The 20,936-nt window shown below is 44.0% G+C and overlaps 1 protein-coding gene across 2 annotated transcripts in view; it reads left to right on the top strand.

Moving 5' to 3' along the window:
- The window catches only part of HSD17B12 (hydroxysteroid 17-beta dehydrogenase 12), a 191,582-nt gene that overhangs the window by 21,417 nt on the left and 149,229 nt on the right, over nt 1-20,936 (top strand). The window contains exon 1 of one of the 2 annotated variants that reach the window (XM_037900084.2): nt 10,690-10,942. The exons of the other annotated variant lie outside the window; for it this stretch is intronic. Within the exon in view, the coding sequence (XP_037756012.1) occupies nt 10,777-10,942 (166 nt within the window). The 5' untranslated portion in view covers nt 10,690-10,776. Of the gene's footprint in view, nt 1-10,689; nt 10,943-20,936 lie in introns of those variants that run through there. 2 annotated transcript variants of the gene reach the window in all.

A 20,936-nucleotide genomic window follows, 5' to 3' on the forward strand; every position in this document is an offset into this window, starting at 1 on the left:
AGCCACTGAAAGAGGGGGAATGTAGTGAGTGGGGGTGGGGCCTTGGGAAAGGGGCGGGGCATGGCCTAAGAGCAGGGGCGGGGCTAGGGTGTTCGGTTTTGTACGATTAGAAAGTTGGCAATCCTACATGCAGAAGGTGAGGGTTGACAACAGAGCAGGGAAAGGAAGGACAATTGTACTGAGGAACCGAGCACAGGGCCCCCTTCCCCTCCAAAAATCTGTAACCTTTGTGTAAATAAAGTAAGATAGGAGGGCGGGGGCCCAGCCAACACGATGTACCGGAGCTCCAAATTTCTCTGGTTGGGCCTGAGCAGGTAATACAACAGAAACTGGGCAGATTCTGAGGATTTAGGGCAAACATTTTCATAGTGTGGAATGCATTTTAATAGACTATCTCATGGCTGCTTCTCCTCCTAGTACTGATCCTATTTGGAACTGCATAACATCCTTGTGGTAACTGCAGCAGATGCTTATATGGACACACAATGGTAAGTTGCCTGGTTCCCTAAGCATATTGTCCTCTGCCTGGTTCCCTTCCCCTGTTTCCCTGTACATGCTACTCAGGTGTCTGATTCACTTGTATTCTGGATGTTCCTTTCATGTTGGGGGCTCCCAGTCCCTCAGCATAGCTTCTGTTTCATCCTCAACTAACATGCATATATTCATAACTATAACCTATACACATATCTCCTAAAGACCATCAAGTTCACAACATTACAAGTGTTCACAGAAGACTTTATATGACATATAGTTATACCCAAAAACATTGTATACAACCAGTTGATTCAGTTGTTCATTCTTTGGGGTTCAGATGCCCTGTTTTTTCCTTGGGCGTCTGGGACCTGATTGTCACAGTCATGGCATAAAAACAATTTTATAGCTGTATTGTTTTCTCTTAAAATTATAGTAGAGTTGTTTCTTTGCCTCTCTTACACATACACACATGCATGTACTGTCTTAGAGAAAATACATAAGATCTCTATATTTAAATCAAAGCATTCCTTGGAATTAATTATATAAATTCTAGAAGAGTTGAGTATTATTTGCTGCTAACTAAAGGTAAAGTAAGGAAACAGCATCAAAAGGAAAAAAAAAAAGTCAGTCCTGCAAGTTTGCCCTTGCTATTGTAATTATGAATCCACTATGGAAGTCCTTATGCAGAAAATACCCTCACTGAGAACAATTAGAGGTTTGCCTGACTACCAGTTACAGGACTGGGCCCTACATTTCCATTTATCAATTGTACAGATCTAAAAAATGTAACCAAATTTCACTGAATAATATACAGGTTTGGTTTGGTAGGGAGAAAGCTCTCTGAGAGCCTGATCCGGAGTGGTGCTTTGTCAGGATCAGATGTATGAACAGTAAAAAATAAATTGTGACCTAAGTTATTCTACTCAACAGCTACTTCATGTGGTGTATTAATACAGAAAGTCAGCAAAATTATACTAGTGGCAACTCAAACTGCTCTATGGACAAATTTATTCATTGTCATCAAAACCAAGAATCAATAGTAATGGATACATGGATAATTCCACATCATGCTGACTTGGCTAATTATCCACTTCTTCACAAAGATATTCTCCTATATCACAATACTATGTCATGTGTATCAGTTAACACGCTGGGCTTGCTGCATCACCAGCATCAAACCTAATGCATATGCTTGTTCAAGGGCAAAGAAATCCAGATTACAATGTGTTGTTGAACCCAACAAAACTTAAATTCCACCATAGATTTAATTGTTTGATACAATTTGATTATGCGCGCAGGCTTCTATAATTTATTTAGATTTGTATTAATAATGTATGCTGTTTGAGTGACATGCTATGGTATGTTCTTTCATAACAGGAAACATAGGCATGTATTTGTTATTAAAATAAAAATGTATTTTAAAAATATGAAAACATGGTTTAGTCTTATTCACTTGGGCTTGCTACACTTTGCAATTAATGTAATAATGTCAATGATCTTCCATGTATATTTCATCTAAAGCCACTCAATCTGTCTCCTCATTGCCTCCTTCCCTCCAGTTGTTTGTTGCACCAACATGTTGTATCTTGTCTTAAGTAAGTTCTTTGGATCAGGAACTGTCTCTCAAACTCTGTGTTTGCACAGTGCCTAGCACAACAGGGCCCTGATTTGAATGGAGTCACAGGGCATTACAGTAATATTATTCAGTTTTTACTTATGGTAGCACCCAGTATGTGTTAGATGCTTTCCAAACATTCAAGGACAGTCCCTGCTCCAAGGAACTCACAATCTAAGGACAAACAAGAAGACAAAGGTTAGGGAAAATGGAATGGGAACAACAGAAAATAAAATACAATTTGTATGCAAGTCAGTCCGATTCACTGTAAGCAGCACAGCAGAAGTGGATATTTAAAAGGGACTTATGTGCAGAGAACATAGGGGCTTTGCAGGTGAGCGCGGGGAGATTGTACCTGGCTTGGGGAGTACATGGAAGATGGCATGGAGGAGATTGACAAATAAACAGACAAGGCTGGGAGCATTAGCAAAGCAGAGGGAATAGGTGCAACATGGAGCTTGACAAGCTTGGATAAGTAGGGAGAGACAGAGTTATATAGAGCTTAGAATGTGGTGACCAGAATCTAAATTTTATTTGATAGTGGATGGGAAGCAAGAGAAGAGTTTTAAAGAAGGGAGTGACATAATCAAATTGACAGGCGAGGAAGATGAATGTAGCTGCTGTATTTTGCATGGACTGAACAGGAGCAATATATGGTGTCTGGGAAGCCAGAATGAAGGATACTGCAGTAGTTAAAACAGGCTATAATGAGAGCCTGGGTGAGAGATTTTGCTTTGAGAATAGAAATAAAAGAGTGGATCTTGGCGATTGTTGAGAAAGAAGAAGTGGCAAGATTTGGATATGCCCTCCATGTGTGGGGCAAGGGAGTGGGAGAAGTAAAAAATAATACTAGTTCAATATATTAATATTAATACAAGCCATAAATAATAATAGTAATAAATTGATCTCAAAAAGCCTTGCCTCGAGAGGACTTGGTCCCGCTCCTATTGAAGTCAATGGCAAATCTGTATTAACTTCAGTGAGTGGTTTGCCTGAACGAGGATCACAGGATTTGGCCCAATATTAGGGGTGGTCAAAATTTTTAAGTTAAATATTTTCTTGCAGGAAAATGGGATTATGTTGAAATCAAAGTTTTCCAGGGCAAAAGATAGAAAATTCTGTCAAAATCTATCAGGAAACCAAGAATGTTACACTTTGGTTTGATCCAAACTGAAACATTTGATTTTTAATCAACATTAATCTCTCCATCCCTTGAGCCACTGCTGTATTTTGTAGGAGGTGTAGTTCTGTATCCCTCCTCCCTCTGTTGTCTCTTCTGGGCTCTGTTCCGCAGCCAGACTCCATCTCCCATGAAGCACCATGGTCTCTCCCTATGGCTGAGCCACTTTGATGCCTCATGGGAGTTGTAGTTTCCTAGCACTCTGTGTACCAACATGAAAGGGAAAGGAGTACTTGTGGCACCTTAGAAAGAGGGAGAAGTCAGAGCTATAGGATCCCCTGCCACATGGATCCTCATTTTCTTTCCATTGAGGAGGTTGTGCATTAGAGCATGGGGTAATACAGCCTCAAGTTTGCAATAATGGCTGCATTGAAGCCACACAATTTATCTGTGACCTAGGGAAAAGATGCTCCCTGTATTCTTCCATCTCCACTGAGATGCTCAATGCACAGCCAGTATTCAAGGTGTGTATTATGTAGGATAATTTGGGATTGTTTGAGTACACTGCCACAGTTGTATTTACACTAACTAGTACAAAAGTTATGACAGTCATACTTTCTCATGTTTCAGGCATAAACTGATCAGTGGTAGGACTGGGAAAGCATTCCATCCCACCCCCGTGCTGTCGTATTGCACAAGTAGTGCATTGACTTTTCTGTGGATAATCAGCCTGCTACACATCTTACACAATTTCCCCCATGTTCTGGTTTCCCTACTGACAAATTTATGACTCTTGCCTGTGGGCTGGTCTTGTATGCAGGTTCAATGTTTCTACAGCCTTGTGTGTGCTGTTTGTAATTTCACATCAGCAGGTGTCATTAGACTTGTTCTAGGTAAAGACAAGAAAGTTATTGGGATGGTAGAGCGGAGGCCCATCTTGCTCAAAGCATGGGTTAGGGTTATAAAATAATCTAAGAGATTGCTTTCAGTTTTATCTATGAAAAAAATTAAACCCAACTCATAAAATCTTTCCATTATACAGTGATTCACTCTTTAAAAGATGAAAATGGGTGACGTGATTTTTGGGTGAAGGTGTGGATCAATTCCTGTTGGAACCAGTTTACTCATCCCTAGTTGTTACCTATTGAGAGCATAAAAATGCAGACAGGAACTAGGAAAAATACTGAGATAATCCAGAACTAGAACAAAACTAGCAGAGAAACCAGTACAAAATCCACACTAAACAAAAGGCTGTCAAACTGGCCCTATGGCCCAGCTTTGTCTGCACTGCCACACTGAAGAGCAAGTTTTGATTTCTAATCCCAGTTTCTCACTCTCAGCTCTGGAAGTGCTGTGAAGGCTGTACTGGCCCTGGTTGGCAGAATGATTCTATGTTACATGAGAGTGGATTATGGTAAAATTACATCCTTTTCTGCTACTGTGTTAGCAACACAGGACCACAAGGGCTTGCACTTGACTGGGATCTGTGAATTTTGTAGAACTGATCAATGAAATTGTTTTTAATTGTTCACTTTATGAATATAGCTTCATAAGCAAAGTTTTATAAATGAAACAACATTCATTCATAAAATCAGTTACCCCAATAACTGGCTAATTGATTTTCACTTTCAATCAAATTGCTGCTTAAATCGCTGAAATTTACACTGTTTCAATATTGTAACTTCTGCTCACTGTTTGTCATTCATTATACTTGTCTATATTGTAACTTCTGTTCACTGTTTGCCATTCTTTATACTTGTCCATATTGTAACTCAAACTCTATTTTAACTTGTCCCAAACGCCATTTTAAAATGCTCCCTCCAGTTGGTAAAAGCTTGCTGCAACCTTCATTTTTGCAAAACCCTGCTGTAATCTTATTAGTTTAGTTTAGATGTGTGAATGAGGTATGAATGGATGATGGAATCAATCTCCAGCCCCAGCCTGTCCTGATGAAATAAAGTGTAAACACCCAACGGCTGAAGATGCAGACAACAGCCCTGACAAAGCAAGAAGAGTCCACCCTCAAAAGAAAAGAACAAAAGTACAATTGAAGAAACATCAAAGCCAGGTCCCAGGCTGAAAGTCATGTCTGCAATTGGCGGATGATCAATCACACCAAACCCAGAGGCAGCGTGACACAGCAAGACCTATAGACTCTGGATTCAGACTAAAGCCTACAAAAAAGGATGGGTGAGATGGAAGACTTTGGAGGGTAATATTCTGCTGCCAACATGGAAGGGCATCGGTGCATGCCCAACAGAGACCCAGCTCTTCCTTGTGCCCGGCTTTCCTGGCCAGTTAGCCACCACAAGCTATGAACCCAAGCCACGAACTCAAGCTACATTCAGGACTGGTAACTATCTAGCAGCTGCAGAACATTTGATGTGTGTGTGTGTTTGTGTGTGTGTGTGTGTGTGTACATAGATATTAGATATTAGTTATTGGTCATAAATGAAATTGTGTTATAATAAACGTGACATCTTGTCTTGTCCCCTGAAACGATCCTGTGTAGTTTTGTCTGCATAACAATTTGAGGCCACAGAATTAGCTGCAGAATCTACCTCCCACACAGAACGGTGCTCCAGAATCTAAACTTTTCTAGTCCTTATGGTTGTAAAGATGGTCACGAAAATATGAATGGAATATAAATCAGTGATTTCTTCCTGGACCTTCAGCCGGCCAAAACAATAACTAAGAGAGGTGCAATCTGCCCATTCATCTCAGTGGGTTGATATGCTAGAACATGACAATTTAAACATCAACATTGTTGACTATTTCTCTGCTGACCGTTTTAGTAGAAACATCCTGCTCATTTTTTACTAAAAATTCCAGACTGCTTCTTATGCCTCCCCAGGTGCCAAACCCCACAACTTTCCTCTTCCAACATACTAAGGCCATGTCTAGATTACAATATTATGTCAACTTAATTTACGTCAGCATACAATCATTAGAGTTACTAAATCGCTTGTGTGTGTGCACACGGCTCCTTGTGTCGGCAGTGCACGTTCTCGTCAGGAGCACTTTTATCGATTGTATTGTCAGTATAGGGCATTGTGGGATAGCTCCTGAAAGTCAGTAGCAGTTGATGTAATCAATGCAGTGTCTACACTGACACTGCATTGACCTAATTACATCAACCATGACTCTACGCTGCTCTGGGAGGTGGTGTTACTAAATCAGCGTAGGGAGACACTTGTGTCGGCCGGAGCCAAATTTAAGCGAAGACACTTTCACAGCAAGGTCAATGCAAGGTACCTTACGTTGACCTAACCCTGTAGTGTCGATCAGGCCTCAACCTCCAGCTTCATCTCTGACAACTTGCACTATGGTATTATGCAATGTAATGTCAATACAAAATCTATGATATATTGAAAACTGAAAGTGGGGGAACAGCATAATATAGACTGAATTTAATATCAGAATAAACAACTCTGGACTACTATATTACAATATTGGGCTACTGTATTATTCAGTAGCAGTCTCTATTTTCCAATTTAAATAAATCTGCTGTAAAATTAGAATATTAACGATGTTTTACTGAATGGAAATCTGCACTGGGACTCAAGGGACCTGGGTTCAACTCCTTGTTCAGGCACAGACTTCCTATGTGATTATAGGCAAGTCACTTAATCCAGTTTTTGTCTCAGTTATCCATTTGTAAAATGAGGATTATAATTTACTACGTCACAGGGTTGTTATGAAGAGACAATCTATTAATGATTGAGAGGCGCTCAGATATTATAGTGATGGGGTCATATAAGTAGCTAAATCAATAGAATTTGCAGCATGCACAGAGATTTTCCAGTGACTATACATGGCCATGCTCAGGAGTAGAATGGTGAGGTTAAAGGGGGTATGATCCAAAAGATATGTGGAAGAGCCTTAAGCACAAAAGCTTTGTGGTAGATGAGTTCAACAGATTAAGGGTACAGCATAAGATACATGGAAACATGGCCCAGGTTACCAGACATGCTAAGGTTATTATGAAATTGCACAAGAGCACTTCCAACAGTGAAACCAGAGCAATAATAATTGACACAATACAATGTTCCAGTGACGACTTAGAAGGGAAGCCAACTCAGAATAATCATTTCCATACTCAACCTCGGCCAATAAAGAACAATAAGGGTAAGAGTGAAGAAAACCAAAGTGGAAGAAGGCAAGTTGAAGCTTGGGGTTTAGGGAGGGGTGGGATGGGGAAAGGAGGGAAGAGGCTTGAGTGGGGCACAAGTTGCTGGAATCAGGGAAACCAGGGCTTGTGTTGATTCTTCTTCTGGCCTCATTGCTGTACTAGAGAAAAGGGGTGTCTCACAGAGATCTGTCTCATCCTTGTACAATCCTGCTGTGGGACATAGGGCCAGCCTGTGCGTGGCAGAGCTTGCATGAAGTGAAGGGCCTCAACCTGTGGCCTGCTTTACTGTACATAGGGCCAGCTCTGATTGAAGCAGTGTAAACAAGGAAAAGAAGTCAATATCAAGCAGTATGACTAAAAGCAAAGCAACTCCCTAATAACAGACTCTTGTTATCGTGACCTACACAACTGGGGGAACGTCATCTGTTTTACGAAAAACTACATTAAAAATCAGGGCCGGCTCTAGGCACCAGCAAAGCAAGCACATGCTTGGGGCGGCACAATTCCGGGGGCGGCATTGTGGCCCTCCTTTTTTTCTTTTTTTTTTTTGCTTGGGCAGCTGCGCTCTCAGAGCTTGGGGCGACAAATTTTTTGCTTGGGGAGGCAAAAAACCTAGAGCCGACCCTGTTAAAAATGTTTGGAGCACACAACTCAGAATGATGGGAAGATCGAACCTGATGCATCAGGGAGCATAACACATGAGAAATAACTTTGTGATACAGAAACTACATTATGGTTTATACGGCTTACAGACACGTGCCTGAACTACTGTTATTCTGGACAGTCATACACTAATAATAATATATTTTAACTCTTTGAACCTGTGATGAAATGGAAAAAGTGCCCATCAACACGGCAGGGGTTAAGAAGAACCTTTGGGCCCAGCTAGCCCCACCCCATGATACCTGGAGTCAATGCCAGGCCTGGAGGGGAGAGAAAAGAAGAAAGCCTGGCCCAGTTCAGGCTGACTGGTGAACAGACAGGAGCTAACTACTGCCCTATCTGAAAGGTAGCCTGCCAGCCAAGACATCATGTTCTGTCTCCCAGCCAAGGGAGACTGTGGAGGAGACCTAGGAGTCTCTGGTAACTGGGTGACTGCAGACCAGAGACAGTGTGGGCACAGGTGGTGACTTTCTTCAGTCCGTGACTTTCTTCAGTCAGCTCCACACCTGCTCCACCCTGAGGCCCTGCCCCCACTCTGCCCTTTCCCCTAAGGCACCACCATCACCCTGCCTTTTTCCACCCCTGCCCCCACTCTGCCTCTTCCCACCCCACTTTGCCCCCTCCTCCCAGCACATCCCACCCGCCGCTGAACCGTTGATTAGTGGGACCCAAAGTTATGACTGCCCTGCCCAAAGGAGCCTGGGACCGTGGCTGGGCACTGCCCAAGATCCATGAGAGGCAAGCCACCCCAGCAAATTGGACAATAGGGGCCATGCCCCAAACTGAAGGGATGCTGGTAGGAAGTAGTCCAGGACAGTGGATTTAGACTCTCTGCTTGGAGTGCCCCCTCCAGTGGAGTGGGAGGACCTGGGTCCTCTTATCCCCACCGCCTGAAAAACTAAGGCACCTTGACCAGGGAAACAAGGGACTGAAAGTCAGGCATGACAGCCACTAGGCTGCCTGGCCCTCCAAGCACCCTGTTACAGAACCGTTCTTCCCAAAGATGCTCAAACTGCTTTACAAACTCTGGCCTTCATTATGATTATTTTAAAAAAATGGGGGGACGGGGAGGAGAATCTATTCATAGCTTGAGGAATCCCTGCCATAAATTATAAAAGCAAATCTATAATCACCCACATAACTTAATTTACTTCATTGGGGCTATTTATGTGCTTAAAGGTAACAAGTAGAAGTGAAGCAAACTACTGTGTGTCCATGAAACTGCCAGGAAAAAAAGATAGGCAGAATGTAATTGCCCATAATGGAAATTTGGCTAGGACAAGAAACAATCCCTCTCTGCTTGCAAAAAGTGCTACAGTCTTTAATGACTACATGTGAACAGGGCATTAGAATTGCATGTCATCGGATAGATGGTACAGTACCTGCATTAGCCTAGTTGCTGCTAACACTATCTATGATGGGACATTAGTGAAGTTTTGATTCTGTGGGAAGAGCCTCATCTACTGGCTCACCAAAACTATTTATAGCAGGCTGGGTTTTCCTTGCAATTCTTCGCATCGTTATTGACCAAGTCCAACCTGATTATTTCCAGTACTGCCACTGAATGCATCCGATGAAGTGAGCTGTAGCTTACGAAAGCTTATGCTCAAATAAATTTGTTAGTCTCTAAGGTGCCATAAGTACTCCTTTTCTTTTTGCAAATACAGACTAACATGGCTGCTACTCTGAAACCTGCAACAATATACTTACCTTTCACATCAAGAAGAGATCTTGCTGAAAATCTTTGCAATAGGTCCTAGCTGAAATAAAGTTGTCTTATTCTGCCATTTCTAGGTGCTCTTATTTTTTTCCATAAGTGTCATAGCAAGCTCCTAATATTATTCATTCATTTAGAGGATGAGGATCTGGTGGCTTTGCACATTTCCAAGGGAAGCAAAATGTCCCTGATGTGGTCCTGCTTCCTATTGAAAATAGAACATTTGTGTCCCTTATTTTAGAAAAGCCTCACATACTGTGACACAGCACAGATATCTGATTTCTAGTCTATATGTGGTCTTGTGCCATGATATGAGTCAAACATTCTGCCTTGTAGATTTTAGCAGCTTAGGCACCTGCCCTACTGCACAGCTGGATTCCTGTCTCACTTTTCTGAGCTTTGGTTACAGTCCAAAAGCAAGAGTAGGAAGGCCCCTACTTGTAATGAGGTCTAGTACCTAAACACTGGTAAAGGCATACATAGTTATGTAGCTGTATGACAATATTGGTGTTAAGTACATTGCTGCAAATCAGCAACTGCAAGCTGCACTTTACAGGTATTGGTGAGCTGCTGGGATCTCCTGCCTTCAGGGCTTGGAAGAGGTCCCCAGGCAGTGCCCGTTTGTCCGCCTAGTTGGGCCCAGTCTGGGGATTCTTTCTCCCCTGCGTGGGACTCCAGAGGCTTAGCTGGCAGAGACCTTGCACCTTAGTTCAAACTACCCGCCCCGACGGCACCAACGGCCACAGAACGCTCTGTGTGACTGACAAGTGCCTCTGCCAAAGGCTGTAGGAACGTAAAGTCGACCACGTGGCGTGCAGGAGACAGATGAATGGGAGCGTTTGATGAGCATCCCTATCTTCCAATGAGAAGGCAGTTGGCGTGGTCTGTATAATTGGGGGCGGGCTGGAGAAGCGCTGCCCAATGGAAGAGGAGCATATTTTTGAGTGAGAGGCAGCTTAGCCAATGGCGAAGTAGTGGTGGGCGGGCTGTATTACGGGTGTGGGCCAGCGCCGGCCCGCAGGGTTTAGTCTGCTTTTGTCCTCCGCCCCCGGAGCATGGAGGTCCTAGGAACTCTCCCCAATGGCGGGCTCTTCTACTGGGTCGGGGTGCTGAGCGCAGTGTACTTCGTCGTGCGGGCCACCTACCGCCTGCTGGCCGGGCTCCGCGTCTGGGTGCTGGGCAGCCCGTTGGTGGTGGGCCCGGGGCTGGGCGCCTGGGCAGGTGAGTCCGCTTCTTCGGGGCTGCCCACCCCCCACCTCCCTTGGTTTGAGCCCACCCTGCCCCGGAGCGGCCTGGGGCTCCTCTTCAGCGCGGGGTTTCCCCGTTCCCTTCATTGGGGCCCTCCGCGCTGGGACCCCATGCGGCTGGCACTGCCCCAGGCAGCCTCCCCCAAACCCTCCCTATCCGGGGTGGGGGGGCGAGCTGCGCTGAGTCCCTGCCTCTTACCCGGCCTGAGTCCCTGCCCGGAGCGGGTGGGGTGGGACCGGAGACCAACTCCTGGTCGCCACCTTTGCCCCGCATGGGGCTGGCCTGCCTGGCCTCCCCTGCTTCTTGGCGTGCTCCTGGTCTGTCTCCACGCAGCCGCGGGGGATGCGTGTTTCCCTGCTGGTAGCAGGGAGCTGCTGCTGTGGGAATGTGTCAAGTGGGGGACAGGGCAAATCCAGATTAGAGTGATCCAGCAAAACTTCTCACCAGTGAACTGCTTGCGTGCATCCAAAACTACATGAAAGCTGTAATATAGCTAGGGCCGTACCTAATTCACAGTACATTCTGATCAATTTCATGGTCATAGGATTTTAAAAATCATAAATGTCAGGATTTCAGCTATTAAAATCTGTAATAGTAGGGGTCCCAACCAAAAAGGAGTTGTAGGAGGTGGGGCTTGCAAGGTTATTGTAGGGATGGGTTGCGGTACTGCTACCATTACTTCTGCTGTGCTGCTGACGGTGGCGCTGCCTTCAGAGCTGGGCAGCTGGAGAGTGGCAGCTGCTGGCTGGGAGCCCAGCTCTGAAGGTAGAGCCAGCACCAGCGCAGAAGAAAAGGGTGGCATGGTATGGTATTGCCACCCTTACTTCTGCGCTGCTGCTGGCAGGGCGCTGCCTTCAGAGCTGGGCGCCTGGCCACCAGCTGCTGCTCACTGGTCACCAGCCATCACTCTCCGTCTGTCCAGCTCTGAAGGCAGTGCAGCATAAGGGTGGCAATAGTGCGACCTCCCTAAAGCAACCTTATGATCCCCTGCAACTCCCTTTTGGGTCAGGACCCCCAGTTTGAGAAACACTGGTGTCCTCCTTGAAATCTGTATAGTATAGGGTAAAAACACACAAGATCAGATTTTTATCGGGGGAGACCAGATTTCATGGTCTATGATGCGTTTTTCATGGCTGTGAATTTGGTAAGGCCCTAAGTATAGCTTAACCTCCCCTGCACCCCAGACACACTGTGTGTTAAAATAGTTTAAAGAAAACAGTGGAAAATCAGTCTTAGATACAGGCTTATGTGTAGTTGAATCTTGAACGTGCTTCAGGGATAATCTCAGCCCCCTGAAACACAACCCATTCTGCCTCAATATCTCAGCCACATGAGCTTGCCAAGTCCCAAATTTGGGATAAGGACCTAGAATGAAGGTCCCAAGGGGAAAAAAATAATAGTAAAGTGTGTAAAGGGAAGAGGGATCTAGCTTTAGTATAAACATTTTCTGTTGATAATTCTCTGTTTTGACCGTCATAAATACATTACGGTAACGTGGACTAAATGCAAGATTGGGAGCCTAGGGGCTTTTGTTCTGATTGTGGTGCTGTGACCAATTTGATCTGTGGATTTGATAACTCCTTCAATCCCTGTCACTATTTGTAGAACAGATAATCCCTGCTTTTTGGATGTTCTAAGGAAAAAAATAAAGTTAATGAGTGTGACCTGTGGGGTCTTTGCCAAACAGCCAATGAAGTGCCAGTCATGCACCCGCTGGAACATTCACTATTTAACTTCAGTTTATTGTTTGTAATTTCTCTTTGCCATTTTGTTCACAATTTGCACCTTGCCTGACAATTTTTGTTTCATTATAATAGTAGTGTTTTAGTAGGATTTATACTTAAAGTAAAACAGTTACTAGGGCTACATTTAGTTGATGATTATTAAGGCTGTTTTATTCACAGTTATTTTTAGTAAAAGTCATCGACAGGTCAAAGGTAGTAACCAAAAATTCATGGCCCGTGACCTGTTCACGACTTTTACTATATACCTCTAACTAAAACTTGGGCTGGGGGGCCACGGGGTGATCTGGGGAGGAGGCAGGTGGTGGTGCATGGCCTGGGACCCTCACTGGCGCTGGGGGAAGAGGTGTGGGTGGCGGCCTGGGACCCCCTCTGGCGCTGTGGGGGAGAGGGTTGGCGAGGGTCGCATGTCCCTACCTGGCTCTGCATGTCCCTGCAGGTCCTAGGGGGAGGGGTGACCTTGGGGGCTCTGCACGCTGCTCCCGCAACAAACATCGGCTTTGCAGCTCCCATCGGTCGGGAACTGCAGCCTAGGAGCTGCAGGGACATGCTGGTCGCAGCTGAGAAGCCCCCTAGCCTCCCCCCTCCGAGGTAAGTGTCATCCCACACCCCACCCCTCTCCCACAGCCCTGAACCTCCTCTCGCACACCCAAACTGCTGCTGCTGGCCCAGGGGCTGCCCAGTCAGGGAGCCCCTGAGCCAGCAACCACCATTGCAAAAGTCACGGAAAGTCACTCTGTGACAGACATGCACCCTTAATGATTATTAAGGCTAGTAAGGAATAATTCATGCTATAACAGAGTTTTGAGGATTTAAAGCTCTAAGTGAAAGCATCAGGTCTACAATGAGTAAGAACGTTTGGACCAAATGTTGAACAGCAAGAAAAATATGATTGATTTAAATCCTCTTTAAAAGAGAACAGTTATTTCTCACACCACTTATGTTGATCAAGTGCTGGACCAAATTGCTTTCAGTGCCTGCAATATCCATCATATTTTCACAAGTTTGAGTTTTTTAGAAGGATGGAGGTGAGTGACATTATATACTTTTGTGTATATATCTTTGTTATGCTGAGCTTTGTAGCTTTTCTTTAAATACAGACTGCCAATAGTGACACCGAATTCACTTGTTTGGATTCTGAATCTTTCTATTATCATAACATTGCTGTAATTGTATGCTAATAATATAGGGCAATATGGATAAATAAGAGGAGTCAAACCTAAGGAAGTGACACGGATTGGAAACAAATTCTTTTTGCAGTTCAGCTGAATGCACACAACTTGAAATTCTTATTCTTGCTTCTCTTTTTCCATTCAGCTCTCTTAACACTTATATTTTCCTCAGGAGATGGTGATTTTTATCTTTGCCCTGATGACTCTGCCTCAGTTTAAATCCCTAGTTAAATCACTAAAGTTACCATCATTTTCTCTTTTACTAGTTTGAAAAAGATTCATTTTTGTGATGCTTTCTACTATTGATTCCAGCACAGCTGTTTACCAATAGGTCCTAATACAAAAGTATGCTTTTAAAGGTTAGCTTACCTTGGGCAATTTGGATTTAACAAATTTCTTGGAGTTCAGTGAACAGTAAAAGTGCAGTACATCTCTAATGCATAGCACTTGTGTCTAGGTTTCCTTAAGAATTGTTTAAGAGGAAACTTACCAGGTTGATTGCGTATTATTGTTCATGCTGTTAGCAGAAGCTGTATTACTCATTTCCAGAAGTGCCCGTAATAAGTGCTTTCTGGAAAAGAAGACATGGGGCTAGAGCCACAAATGGACTTGGGCAATGCAATTCAGTGTTTTGGTGCCTAATTTAGGCACATTGCCACCCAGTGGCAATCCACAGCTCTGAGTTAGGTGCCTAGGCTCCCTATACAATGTTGGGGAGATTAAGGTGCCTAAGAATGGGATCCACAAAAGCCAGCATGCTGAGCAGGGAGCCACCTAAGATTGTCCACAGGAAATACAGAGAAAAGGGATGGTCTCAAGCCCTGTTCCTCAAATGGACTTAGGAACCTTCCTCGGCTCAGGACTCATGTCTGTGAACCCTCTCCTGGAGTTAGGTGCCTAATCCCTTTAAATATTCATTGAGCAAAGAGAGAGTGAGCATGACTTTATAGCCTAGTTAGGGCATTCAGCTGAGTTAGGGCATTCATGAGTTGGGGCATTCATCTGAGAGGTGGAAGACGCAGGGTCCAGGCTCCCTACTTGAGTGCATACTTAATTATTAATACACAGTGGAACAGCTTCACTAGGAGAGCTTGAGATCCACCCCTTTAGCCCAATGGTTAGGGCATTCTCCTGGGTGTGGTGCAGACCCGAGTTCAAGTCCCTTTTCCACATTAGGCAGAAGAGGAAATTGAACCTGCATCCCCTCATCCTGGGTACTCTAACCACTGGGATAAAACGGGGCACCTCCTCATCCTCTAGCTGTTTTGTGTTGGTTTTGGTATCCTATGAAAATACCTACCAGACGAGGTCCTGCAGCAAGATAGATGGGGAAGTGCTTAGTTACAAGATCCTGCCTAAGCCATGAGCTAGGTGCTTAGACTAAGGTGTCTGTGCATGTGCTCACTGGCAGTTAGACACCTATATCCTTTTTGTAGATCGAGCTCACAATCCCTACTCCAAGTCAAATTCTCAAACTAACGTTACAACTCTGGTTAAGGTTATGTTGGGATTTCTTTGTAATTCACTTTCATGTACCCTGAAAATTTCTCTTTTTGGGCTGACAATTTCCATACTTTATCACAGCCAGGAATACTACTTATTTTTTACAGTGTGTAGCATTTCATGGACACTACTAAAAACTATTTTCCAGAAGTACAGGCAAAATATTTGAGTTGAGCAAAGTTTCTTGTTCAGGACTTGTCTTGTTTGAGTACCATGTTGTGAAAATATGTACTCTTAACTGATTCACAAGTTTAGTAGAGACACCTCTAGTTGCATTGACTCATCAGTAAAACTGCAATCTTGATGCACATATGTTGCAATATTGTGTTTCTGCCAACTTTCAATCCGTGACAAACAGTGATTAGGAAACATTAACTCCCCTGCCCCTCCCCTCCCCAAAAGTAATGCATGTAAACTTTGAAATCTAGTTGCACAGAACTAGGTATGATGAGAGTATAGATTAATCATGACAGGAATTATTTTATTGCAGTTACGTTTTAACTTTTGGTGGAGTTGGAGAAATGAAATTACTATTGTTACAGGTAGAATGCGGGAGAGGGTGCAGGCTCTGGGCTGGGGCCGAGGGGTTTGGAGTGTGGGAGGGGGCTCCGGGCTGAGCCTGGGGCAGGAGTTTGGGGTGCAGGAGTGAGGGGTTCAAGCTCTGGGAGGGAGTTTGGGTGCTGGGGTCATATGGTCACACTGCACCTAATCTCATAGAATGCACTGAACATTTCATGAGTTTTACTTTTTTTATTAGTGTAACTTACGGTTTATAGATCCAAAATTCTTCAAGGATTGTCACAAATCAGTGTAACATTCTCAACCGTGGTGTGTGCATTGGCTGAGCCTGGGGCAGTGGGTTGGGGTGAAGGAGTGGAGTGAGGGGTGTAAGCTCTGGGAGGGAGTTTGGGTGCAGGAGGGGGCTGGGGCAGGAGGTTGGGGTGTAGGAGTGGGTGCGAAGGGCAGGCTCTGGCTGGGAGGCGCTTTCCCCCACGCTGCTCCCGAAAGTGGCTGGCTGCTGGCACGTCTCTGTGGCCCCTGGGGAGGGGAGGGGAGGAGGCAGCAGGTCTCTGCGTGCTGCCCGTGCCCACAAGCGCTGCTCCTGCAGCTCCCATTGGGCCCTGGGCTGTTTCTGGGACAGGCCCCGCCCTTGTGCTGTGTCAGGGTCAGGTGCAGCCTCACTCTGAGTCTGGGGCGGGGGCTGCAGGATGATCTCTCACCTCCATGCAGCCAGAGACCTGTGCTTTCCACTACCATACTGGAGCCTCCACATTTATTTATCGACAAAAGTGCAGAATTTTTGATTTTTTGATGCAGAATTCTCTCAGCAGTAACTCAGCAGAGTTCAAGTTCAGAGCCTCTGTTTTCTTCTAAAGCCAGGAAGAGCTGGAAAAATCAGAATAAACCGTTTAGACTATTCAGTTCACTTCACTACTGTTCTAAGCTCTTTGGTGCAGTTTCTTGCACTTATTCAGTCTCCTTTTAAGTGTTCCGAGCAATAGGACTTATAATACTTTCTTTGGAAACTTATTTCACAATCTGATAGGAAAAATTCGGATATTAGTCTAACACCCTAACTTCCAATTTTATTTATCTCACTATACCCCGGGAGAAGGGTATCGAGGCATCTTATAGAGTGGAAATAAAACTGCAGACTGTAGTGAGAGAAATTTGTATGGCTATACAGACTTTACATAAAAATTAAAGTTTTCTCTTTCAAAAGGATTTCGTCTTGATTAGTTTTAGAGCAACTTTTTTTATCAAGATTTTGATTTCAGAAGATAAGACCATTGAACTATAACCCATTTACAAAATGGAAAGATTACCGTAATTGCCTTGTTTGCAAGAAGAATAGGAACACTTTTCAGTTGCCAAATCGCTTTTGTGAGATTCCTTTGTAGCTCTTTGCAGTCTGCTTTGGATTTATGAATATGTTCAATAGCACTGGTCCCAGTACAGATCCCTGGAGGATCCTGTTTATCCCCTTCCCTATAATAACTGACCAGAAGACTGAGCGCTGAAGAGTTTGCAAATTCTCCATGTCATTTCAAGTATTGCATTTTTCCATCTTGTTTTTTTGTTGTATTAGCTCGTCTCTTTATTCTCACATACTGGTCTCTTTTTATTTTCAGCATGTGAGTGTGAAAGTGTGGCTGTATGCGAACACCCATAAATCCCATAAAGGGAAGACACCAGAAAAGAGTTCTGCACTTTAAACAGCCTGAAATATTGTCCCATTAAAAACTAATTGAAATGCTCTCTGTTTTTAAAAGTTGAGATATTTAGAGATACTCATTGTAATGACTAGTGAATGAGAATTGTTACATTTCTGCTTATAATGTTGAAGTCTGTCATATACAGTAGAACCTGAGAGATACGAAGACCAGAGTTATAGACTGACCACTCAACTGGACACCATGTGAAACTGGAAGTAACCAATCAGGCAGCAGTGGACACACACACAAAAGCAAATACTGTACTGTGTCTGTATTGCATCTTTAAAGGTAGGCACATTTGAGCTGCCTGTCCCCCATCCCCATGCGTGGGGCAGCCACTTAGAGCTAGGAGGTGAAGACGCTGGCGCTGCCAGCCCAAGGCAGCCCGAGCGGCAGACAGCGAGAAGCACGGGGGTCTGCGCCTCTTTCAACCCTCCTACCCCGGCCAGGAGGGGGGACATGCTGTTTTCACACACCCCTCCGCTGCCCAGGAGGGAGATCCCGGGAAAGAAGCTGCCTGAAAGGAAGCTGCCAGCCAACTGCTGCTGGAGCCTGAACTGCACTTTGGTCAGAATTACGAACATTTCAGAGTTATGGACAACCTCCTTTCCCAAGATGTCCGTAACTCTGAGGTTCTACTGTAGATGTGGATGGTAGCACTGCACATTAAGGTTGCCCAACACTTCCCATTATTAGGCACTTTCTTCAGCTATTTATAACCTTGCCAATTTAACCATTCAAGCTGAAATTTTTCAAGTACATTGGCCAAAGCGGACAGTCTTTACGCAAAAGAATAAATGGACACAAATCTGACATCACGAATCATAACATTCAAAAACCAGTCAGAGAATACTTCAGTCTCTCTAGTCACTCAATAACAGACCTCAAATTGGCAATTCTTCAACAAAAAAACTTCAAAATAGACTCCAATGTGAAGCTGCAGAACTGGAATTAATTTGCAAACTAGATACCATTAGATTAGGCCTGAATAAAGACTGGGAGTGGTTGGGTCATTACAAAACCTAAACTTAATTTCCCCAAGACTAATTTCTCCCTTCTGTTACTCACTCCTTCTTATCAACTGTCTGTAATGGGCCACTCTCTTACCACTTCAAAAGTTATTTCTCCTCCCTTGGTATCCTGCTGTTAATTGATTTATCTCGTTGGACCTACCTAACACTTGGTAAAGCAACCCACATCCTTTCATGTATTTATACCTGCTCCTGTATCTTTTACTTCATACATCTGATGAAGTGAGTTCTAGCCCATGAAAGCTTATGCTCAGATAAATTTGTTAGTCCCTAAAGTGCCACAAGGACTCCTTTTTTTTTTTTTTTTTGGCTGATACAGACTAATACAGCTACCACTGAAACCTGTCACCTCAGCCTGACTTATTTTAGAAAGTTTCAAACAAAAAGGAACAGTTTAGCCGTTACGGAGAATGAGGCCCGGGAGAAATGTTTTGCCTATATTAAATTCTGGCAATCATTTCTTTGAGAAGCTGTAGTACTCCCCCATGCTTTAGACCAGGGACTTGAAATTTGACAGGGGCATGACCTTTGTGTCAGGGATTTGTCTTTTGCCTTCCCCATGAAAAACTGTTCAAATCTGGCTAATTTACATACCTTTTGAAAAAAATCTGTGAAAGCCACTGGCATAGTGTGTCATCCCACCTGTGCAACCTTCATTTGGTCCCCTTGTGAATATGCATTGATAAAGTCTTAATTTTGTGATCATATACCATTTTTTCACATCAGCCTGCCTCATTCAGTGCCCAAGATAGACCTCCACTTGTGCTGAATCAAGGTGGTGTAGAAAAGAAGGCTGCTGTCTGTAGCACCCCCACTTCATTTCTTGCAGAAGTTAGAATGTATGCCGTAAATAAGGCTAGGGATTGCAACAAGAGAAAGGAGGGTCTCCAGGTTAAGACAGTTGAATGTTGCACTGGAGAAGTGGATTTTATTTCTGCCTTTGCCACAGATTTCCTATGTGATGCTAGTCAAGTTGCTTAAATCAGATTTTTTACAGGTGGTCACTAATTGTGTTCCTCGTTTTCTGGGTGCCTGATGAGACACCTGGGGTCTGATTTACAGATGTGCTGAGCACTCCCAGCTGCAACTGAAGTCAATGGAATCTGCACTTTTAATATACCAAGTGCCATGTATTGCGAAGTAGTCTGAAAAATAAGATATTAGAGCTGACAAATTTGGCACCCAAAATTAGTGAATGCTTTTCACCTTAATTTCTGTGTCTCAGTTCCCCATCTAAAATTGGAATAGTAATATCCCCTCATTTCACAGGGGTGTTATGAAAATATGGTCTTGGCTACACTTGCGAGTTACAGCGCGATAAAGGAGCCCCGGGCGCACTAGCTCACTACCCGTCCACACTGACAATGCACGTAGAGTGCTCCGACTCTGCAGCTACAGCGCTCCTGGTACTCCACCTTGGTGAGTGGAATAACGTTTGCTGCACCCTCACTGGAGTGCCGCGGTGCCAGCGTAAACGAGGTGTTGCTTTAATGCGCTCTGATCAGCCTCCGGAAACGTCCCATAATACCCTCAAGTCAACCAGTCAACGTAAAGGCAGACTTACTGATGGAGCTGGTGAATGGAAGGAACTGGTCAGTGGTTCTCACAAGTCAAACAAAAAGAAGTGGTGGACTGACTTTTTAGAGTACCAGACCTTTTTAGTGTTAAAACTTATGGAATACTGGAGTCGTTTAAATAACCAGTAACCTACATTGTCTGTAGAGTATTCCTTATAAGTGGGAATCAGACCCCTTCTGCTATGAGGCAAGGTCAATCTCAACTGTCTGCCAGACAGCTTCAAAGGCTGTCCAGAAACAGCCTTCGCATGATCGATGGAAGCCTAAGTATTGTAGGCAGAGGACAACATCAGCAAACCATTTCATCTGCTAATTTGGGCTGAAAGTCCCAGATTTAAGAAAGAGAGTCTAACTTTTAATCATAAGCCATTCTGTGCTCATTCCTTTACCTGTTCTCCTTTGGGGATGATTTTTTTTTTTGTTTATAGCATGGAAGGGAAATACTTCATAAGGATTGGATCCTGAATTCCAGACTAAGTGATGAATCTGAAGTTACAACAGAATGGAAATATAAATTTTGTAAGACTGTCATTCTTTATTGACATATGTCTTTACTAGATTTTAAACTAGTTTCTGTCCGTTTTGGTAGCAGTTGACAATAGTAGCGGTTGACATTTCAGGTTGGTTATACTGGACAGCAGTCTAGATCATGAATCTAACCTAGGCTACCTGATAACTTTGGAAATCTGAAGTGTCCCCATCGCTAAACTACTGTAACCTGATTTA

The sequence above is a fragment of the Chelonia mydas genome, chromosome 6 (genome assembly GCF_015237465.2).
Source record: "Chelonia mydas isolate rCheMyd1 chromosome 6, rCheMyd1.pri.v2, whole genome shotgun sequence".
In the NCBI taxonomy this organism is placed as follows: domain Eukaryota; kingdom Metazoa; phylum Chordata; order Testudines; family Cheloniidae; genus Chelonia; species Chelonia mydas.